This window comes from Pipistrellus hanaki (assembly GCF_964339955.1).
Source record: "Pipistrellus hanaki genome assembly, chromosome: 11".
Lineage (NCBI taxonomy): Eukaryota > Metazoa > Chordata > Mammalia > Chiroptera > Vespertilionidae > Pipistrellus > Pipistrellus hanaki.
In genome coordinates this window covers 40,350,379-40,359,058 of record NC_140513.1, presented here as the reverse complement: position 1 = coordinate 40,359,058, position 8,680 = coordinate 40,350,379, and the positions used below count along the sequence as shown (strand labels likewise).

Below are 8,680 nucleotides of genomic sequence, written 5' to 3'. Positions count from 1 at the left end.
GAAAATGTGGGTCTTTGTTGCTGCTGTTGCAACTAATAAAGAAATGTTTCTATACTGAAATGTGGGCTATCTGGAGATAGCCAGGGAAAGTGTTGGGCGGGCCCTGCTGGATGGAAGGGCCTGACAGTATGTGATTCCCTGCAACAAATGGTAGTGGTGGAGGGTGTGTACACACACACACACACACACACACACACACACAGCACCCAGCCTCCAATTTCATCGCTGGCAGAAGATAACAATTCTCAGCTTGACTTTCCAGGGTTATTTTTGGCTGGGACTATTGCTGATGGCAAAAGTTTCAGTCCCTCCTCCCTACCCCCACTTCCACCCAACTCTCTCCCTTGTCCTTGTTCCAGAGAGAAACTTGTGCGAGTAAACTGCTCAGTCCCAAGGAGAAGAGGAGACAGGGTTGTTGGTGAAAGGGGAGAGGGACTGGGGGTGCCGGAGAGGATCCCAAATCCTTCTCCTGGTCTCACAACTCCCCGGGGCTATTTTCTCCTGGAGGGTGGGCCCCTGAGAGAGTTCTTGCTGGGGAAGGCTCTGGTCAGACCCAAGAATAGGAGCCCCCAGGGGAGAGGGTAGCTGGCACTGGGAACAGGTTTTGGGGACCACACCCGGAAAGTGAGTCCAGCTGGGGGGAAGAACTGCGGGCCCCTAGGGCCACCCAGCTGGAGAGGAAGTTTGTTGGAAGGTAGAGAGGCCAAACTTTGCTGGGGCAGCGAGGGGCCGCTTGGAGAGGATCCACCGGTCGGTGCCGCGGGAGGGCGCAGGCTGTGGGCCGGCTCGGGGAGGGGGCCGGGGCGCGAGGCGGAGTTCGGGCCCGCCGCCAGGTTGGTGGCCCCCCCTCCTCCCGGGCTGCAGATTCCCTCCGGCTCCCGGGAGCCCGGCAGGACCTGCCCGGAGCGGCCATGGAGGGAAGCCCCATCCCGGTGCTGACCGTGCCAACGGCACCCTACGAGGACCAGCGGCCCACCGGGGGCGGGGGGCTGCGGCGGCCCACCGGGCTTTTCGAGGGCCAGCGCAACTACCTGCCCAACTTCATCCAGAGCGTGCTGTCGTCCATTGACCTGCGCGATCGCCAGGGCTGCACCATGGTGGTGGGTAGCGACGGCAGGTACTTCAGCAGGACGGCCACGGAGATCGTGGTGCAGATGGCTGCGGCCAACGGGGTGAGTTACCTGGCCCCCCCTTTCCCCTCCCCCCCTCCGGCTTCCCGCTGCTGCCCCAGGTTTTCGCCCGCGCCCCTTCTGCCTGCCAGCTCGGCGCTTTCCTAGCCCAGGTCCTTTCGCCCAGCCTCCCACCACCTCCGCTCTCCACAGCCTCCCTGGTGCACCCAGGACATTGTCCTATTTGCAGGCATCTCCCACCTAAAGTTTGTTGGGTCTGCCAAGTTTAACAGTAGTGTTGTCTCAGAACACACACAGTGTTGATCCCCAACATATTTGCCAAGTGCAAACGGTGAAGGTTTTTAATATCGTTGGTTCATGAGCCCAGAGAAAATATTTTATGATTAATTTGATTCGGATGGAAATGGGGTAGGGATCAATTTGATGCTATGCAGCCTGGGCTCTCAGTTTCCTGGAGACGTCTTTAAATGGTCTGAAATGAGATTTGCAATGCCTTTCTTAAAGCAATTCCCTGCATCTCTCCAAGATGCCCTTTGGCATTTGACCACATTTCATGCCTTTTCTCCCTTTGCGTTTCATTCTCATTTCCTCTCCATTCTCTCACGACCTCTGCAGCCTTCTTTTGCAATTGGAATTCTCAGACACCCCTACCCCCACGTCTCCCTCCTTCCTTGACATCCTACAACTAGAAGCAACGTTTGCTATATCCTCATGTCCCTGTTTTCTCCTTCCCAGTCCAGTGGCCTCTCAGGGACTTCCACAAGAAAGAGAACTAATCTCACACATCTCTGAATTCCATGTGGGAAACATTGCCTTAAAGAGTAATTTTGGCCTTGTTAATGTAGTCAGACCCACACACATAGAACTTTTCTTTAAGTGAAATCTTTGCAGATGTATAAATGAGTGCGAACATTTAAAAAAGTGAAACTAAACAATTGTCTGGCATTTGGATTTCTCACCCCCCCTCCCCCATTTTGTGTGTGTGTGTGTGTGTGTGTGTGTGTGTGTGAGAGAGAGAGAGAGAGAGAGAGAGAGAGAGAGAGAGAGAGAACGAACCAGTGAGATTTGGGGTTGTCCATGCTTCCTGTTTGTCTATTATAATTTCCCCTTCCCAATGCTTGAGGGATGAGGAAATAGGTTTTTTTTTTTTTTTTTTTTTTTTTTTTAAATAACCAAAACCAATTGGGAGAAACAGAACCAAGGGGTGAGTTGGGTTGTGGAATTGTGATTTCCAACCCCAGCAGACAATGATGCTGGAGATAAAAGACTTGGATTTCTCTCTGGTTCTCACTTGGGATTGGTGAAAATTGGCTAGAATCAGGGATTTGAAAAAAGGTTTACAAATGGTCTTTTACTCTTATCTGACAAAGCTGTTCCTGTGGAATGATGGAGAATAATGAGCCTTGGGAGAGCATGGCAGCTTGCATACTCCTTCCATTTTTCCCCCAGGGATGAGAGAAACATAGCCTGTCCAATATTGTGTTTTCTCTGGTGAACACATTTTATTAACTTTGAACAAAGTTTAGGGGATAGTTATCATAAGTTAATATATACTTAAAATAGAGTTAAATGTAACCTCACAGTGGTTATGAAGAATCCATATAAAAGTTCATCTCTTAAATATTCTGAAAGTACTACTTCTGAGGCGGGTGGACATGGGTGAAGAGAATGGTGGATATTTATCAAAATTTCAAACATCCGATTTTAACCAATCTTATCCTCATTTTTGTTCAGTTCTTAGGGACTTTTGCTAAAGAGAAGTGAATAATCAAAAGGCTGGCTTCTGGGAAAGGCAATTTTGATAACTGTAAGCAAAATTGTTCTTGAGTAATTGCAAATTGGTGAGAATGGACTTGTCTCCTAATTTGGACTGTTGAGTTATATTCGGGAACTATGAACTTGATTCCAAATGCTCTTTTTTTGATTTCTTATGAAATATTCAATAAATAGGCTAGAAAATAGTAGAAAAATAGGATTTCTTCTTTTTTGATCTGGATTGAATCTGACTGGGGGGCTGCATTCTCTCTATCTGAAAAATCTTGGTTTTTATTAAAAATGTTAATTTTATAAAACAATTTTCTATAAAAAAAACAAAAACTTTAGTTGTTCTTTTATTATGTAATTAATGGAGAACAGAAGTTTGGAATTTATAAAATGATAAACTACATTACCAATGTTTTAATATCTCATAAACTTTGAAATGGATTCTCAGATACATCCCTGTACAATTTGGGATTTTCCATTTTTATTATAAAGTTGTGAAAGTTTTGAACTTTTGGAAAAGTAGAGAGACTAAACTAATGACATTCATATGCCCATACCCTAAATTGTTAACATTTTTCCTATACTTATTTCATCTCTTTAGGGAGTAAAGTATTTTAAAGTATTTAAAGAAAATTACATTTTACCTCTAAATTCTTTAGTATGGATCTCTAAAAAAGAAGAACATTTTCTTTGACAATTATACTTTCATTCCAAACAAAATAAAAAGTGATTTCTTTGTATCATTTATTACCAAGCCCACATTCAGATTTCCTCACTTATTTTAAAATGTTTGTATAGATGGTTGTTCAAGCTGGTTTATTCTAATCAATAAACACACAATGCATTTGATTATTTCTCTTAAGTCTCTCTTAACCTAGAAAATACTTCCCTCTTTATTTTTGTTAATGAAAATTATTTGTTGGAGAGACTAGGCTAGTCAGTTGTCCTAAAGAATCTCCCCTCTCAGCCCCCCTCCCCCTTTGGAATTTTTATTTATTTCTTGATGGGGTCATTTAACTTTTACTATATTCATGTTTTATTTGTTTGTTGAACTGAAAATTAGTTGCAATGGCTTAATTAGATTCGGGGTCAACATTTTTTTTTACAAGAATATTTTATAGATGATATATGTTCATGTTGTAGCACATTAGGAAACAATCTCTGGTGGTTCCATTATTCGTGATGCTAAAATGATTACAGGGTTATTGTGGTGATTGCCGGTAGCTTCTATTATTTCTCACTTTGGGACTAGCAAGTAGATTGTTGGGCAAACTAAGTACCATGTGAATATTTGTTTCCTTATCAACCTTCATCCATGTTTTAACATCCATGAGTGATCCTGGCTTGAGTAAATTGTTTCATTAGGGGTTTCAAAATGTTGATTTGCTAATTTTCCTATTCCTCCTGCATGTTTTAGTTGGTATTTACTATAGATTGAGGCAGCTTCCTCACAGTTGGGCCATTTAGTTAACTTAATAATAGAGTTCCCTCTGGAAAGCAGAATATACATTTATTTCTCTCTTTACAACATCAGTTTTCATAGTAAGATTTGGTGAAATAGCAACCTCCATTGTTGTATATGATTTTTGTTTTGTTTTGCTTTTATTTTTTTGAATATTGCTACGGACACCTGGATTTTTATAGAATCAATTTGAATGGATTTGTTAGTGAAAAGATACTTTTTAACCTGTTTTTGTAGTCTTTATGTAGCTATGTGAATATACCTAAAAAATTCCTATAAGTATTTTAATTCCCCTTTAAAAATACAATGTCATGCTATAAAAGAAAAATAATTAGTAAGTACAAAGAGTAAATTATGTCATTTAAATGAATTGTGACTAAACTTAGTTTGTAACTAGTTGATTTTTTATTCTCTTTCTATTCCCATCTGCTTCAGATCCTCTTTAGGGGTTTAGATTATCCATATACCAATTTATTCTAATCTCTTATGAGTTCAAAGGCTAAATACAACATAATGGCTACAAGAATGCCTTCACCCTTCTCTGGGTAGATCCATCTGGCTAAGAGCATTCTCTCTCTTTCTTCTTTGTGTTATAATCTTTTTTTAGTCACAAACTACCTTTATTATTATACAGTAATAAAACACTGTATTTGCCTCTTTCCGACTTTTTCTAAAGTCTTCTCTTTCTGGAAATGACATTGTATATCAGCACTGTCCAGTAGAACTTTCTGTGATGATGGAAATATTCTGTAATCTGCACTGTTCTGGCCATTGCCCACATGTGACTATTGAACACTTGAAATGCACCTACTGAAGAACTGAACTTTACATTTAATTTAATTAATTGAATTTTAACTTTAAATAGTCACAAGTGATTATAGCTCCCATACCAGACAGAACAGCTCTATATGTACACCACACACACACACACACACACACACACACACACACACACACTGTACACATACTGTGTGTGTGTGTGTGTGTGTGTGTGGTGTATATATGTGTTTAATGAAGCCCGAGTATTACAGTCAAAGCAATTATAGGTAAAATAAAGGTAAATCATCAAATACGAAAAATATGTATTTGGCAAACCCAAACCATACTATAGCCTAGGAGATAATGAGGTTTGGTAGAGAAAGCACTGTATCAGCATCTGGAAGTCTCCCCTTGATTTCCTACCTCTCTCTGCCTTGCAAGTTACAGGACAAATACTTTAGCTTCTTGAAATACCTAGAAACTTCTTGTTTCGTCCTCTATAAATTGGGTATGACAGCTTCACTGAATTATTCTGGGAGTCAGATAATACACTGCATAGGAAAGCATTTAGAAACATCTGTAGCACTAAGATATTTATTCGAGTATTATTAAGGTCAACCAAATACATCTCAGATAATAATAATCTGAATACATGTATTGAATAAACCATAAAATGGGCTCCTTTGCAAATAATTTATATATCTTGTTTAATGTTTTAGTCAAGAGAAAATCCACTTGTTGACTAGCCATATACAGTATTGGGCATATGATGATCAGCCACAACAACAACAACATCATTATCGAGTTACAGCATTCAAGAGCTTCTTAATGCCTTTTGAAACCCTTTCGAGGTGGAAGCTGAAGTGCAAGGGCATGAGGAAAGTTGGGTCAGCAAGAGATTTGTGTATGTCTTCCAGCTAAGATGTTTGCACAGGTTATATTTGATTCTAACAGAGCATGAAAAGGTAGGTGTTCCAAAGAATGAGAATACTCTTGCGTCTAGTAGTTTATCAGACTACTAGAGGCCTGGTGCAAGAAATTCGTGTGTGGGTACAGTCCCAAGGCCTGGCCTGTGATCAGGGCCATCTTCTCCACCTGCCGGCAGCTGGCCCTACCCCTTGCCACCACCCACCCCTGGTTCCCAGTTTGCCATCGGGTGATCAGTGCCTGATGGCCAGACAAAGGGACTGAGAAGTTAACTGTTCCTGCCTGTTCGCTGACCCTGCCCCCGCTGTGGGTGGCCATCAGGTGATCGGACCCTGCTGGCTGGGGAAAGGGACCAAGAGGTGGTCAGTGCATCTCATAGTGACTGGTCCAGCAGTTGTTCTGGTCGTTTTGCTGTTAGGGTCAATTTGCATATTATCCTTTTATTATACTATAAGATAGAGGCCTGGTGTACTATAAGATTCCGGCTGGCCTGCCCTGAAGGGGGTCCCTGCTGGGGGCGGGGTTGGCCGGGGCAAGGGGCTGCTGGTGGTTTGCAGGAAGGATGTCTGGAATGACGTCTGGTCTATTCAGTCTAATTAGCATATTACCCTTTTGTTAGTATAGATATGGGGAAACACTTTGGTGTAGAACCAAAGACAAGGAACATAGGCTTGGAAGGGAAGCAGAGTGGGATATGGTGGTGGGTGGAAAGTAGAGAGGGAAGAAAATGGAAGCAAGAGAGGGAAACCAGTGCTTCAGTACGTAAAGCTTCTTTCCTGGAATGGATGTGGAAATATGAGCTTGGCTGGCCCAAGGTCTTATCTCTTGAAGTAAAAAAGAACTGAGTGGTCATTGCTATGTATTTTCTACTGGTTTTCACTACAGAATAGGTACAGGTGGCTGGAATGAGCTACTGTGGCCTAGATGTTAGGAAGGTTTATAATCTCTCTATATAAAAGTCTAAGCAACTGGCTGACCGGCTGACCATCCAGTAGCTATAATGCGCACTGACCACCAAGGGGCAGCTGCTTAACCCAGGTATAAAACCACAGGCATGGAAACATGGAATAGACTGATGAATCTCAGAGGGAAGGATGAGGGGGAAAGGATGGAAGAGATTAACCAAAGATCTTATATGCATACTAGAGGCCCGGTGCATGGATTTGTGCACTGGTGGTGTCCTCGGCCTGGTCTGCGAGGATTGGGCTGAAACTGGCTCTCTGACATCTCCCGAGGGGTCCCAGGTTGTGAGAGAGTGCAGGCCAGGCCAAGGGCGTGCACTGGGCCTCTACTATATTAGAAAACACTAAAGAGCTTTCCATCATTCTATTTTGCTTCCTTTCCCAAATCCCCATTCGTGATTCATGGAATTGGGAAATCTATTATATGAGCAGCAGCAAGTTTTAGGGAGCCTATGGTTCCATCCATCTGTGTTTGGGCCAGTTCATTCTTAAATATTTAGTCTTAAGAATTTACTTTTTTTTTTTTTTTGGTGTGTGTGTGTGTGTGTGTGTGTGTGTGTGTGTAAGTAAAGGGAGTGGGAGAAGTTTTGAGAACAGCTGGGCCCTCCCAGTTGCTGGTGTGGGTTATTTTAAGCTTTGTTTAATGTGTCCAGAGACCCAGATGGCATTTTTAACTAAGCTGCTTTAGTAAATCTTCTAATAAAGCATATAATGTTTATTGAAAAGATAGACACACATCAGCAACATAATGTGTGAAACTTGCCCTGAGAATTTTCTATGAAACATCTGTTCTCTTTGAGCCATTTGTGAACTCTGAAGTTTGCTAGTTTCTATACAGGCATAAAGAGTAGAAGTTGGAACCGATTTTTGAGGAATCTCAGCAAAGGTACTGGCTTCACTAATCTTAACATACATCTCTTGGTCCTTGGCCACTCTTCTTTTAGATAGCAGTAACAAGAACAAATACTATTGTATAATAGAATTTGAACAGGATTATTGGAGAATGATAGGCAGGGGAAAGAAGGTCTAAATTTCCCAGGGATTTTTATATAGAAGTTAGAAAGCTAGGGTTACAATGTTCTTTGTTAGTCTACAACCTTGACAATTAATTGCAAACACTCAAGATTTGGCCAGTATGCCTTAACTGTTTATACTTGCATAGCCAAAGGGAAAGTTTTAGGTTCTTTCATCTGATTTGACTCTCATTAGTTATGAATAAAAGGATATTTAGAATATACACAAGACTTGTTAAAATCCACATTTTCTGAGTTCTTGGATATCTTTCATCTCTTACATCTTTAGTGACATCAAATTTTGGACTACAGTCTCTATTTGTCAGAAAAGTTTCACGAACATTCATTCCCCAAAGAAATTTTTTTTATTGGCAAAAAGTCACAGAAATTTTTCTTTTCTTTTCAAGTCCCTAATAGGTGCTTTGTACAAATATAATATTAAAATATTACCAGTATATTTTTCTCCTCTGGTAAGAGTCCTTTTTTTGTAGCTGGCGGGGTTGGGGGAGGGTATCTAGTTTTGCAATTAGGAATTTCTAATGGAAAGAGAAAAGAATTTGAAATCATAAAGATCAAAGTTTATCCCATTTGACAAAAGACCCCACAGAATATTGGGAGGAGAGTTTTACTACATATGGTTAATATCTACAATACATGAAAAGT

The 8,680-nt window shown here is 41.3% G+C and overlaps 1 protein-coding gene across 1 annotated transcript in view; it reads left to right on the top strand.

Annotated features, from left to right (window-relative positions):
* The first annotated feature begins 346 nt into the window (after positions 1 to 346).
* Positions 347 to 8,680, top strand: part of PGM5 (phosphoglucomutase 5) — a 161,753-nt gene continuing 153,419 nt past the window's right edge. Inside the window, exon 1 of the mRNA XM_084899519.1 lies at positions 347 to 1,172. Coding sequence (XP_084755645.1) covers positions 912 to 1,172 — 261 coding nt within the window. The 5' untranslated portion in view covers positions 347 to 911. The remainder of the gene's footprint in view (positions 1,173 to 8,680) is intronic.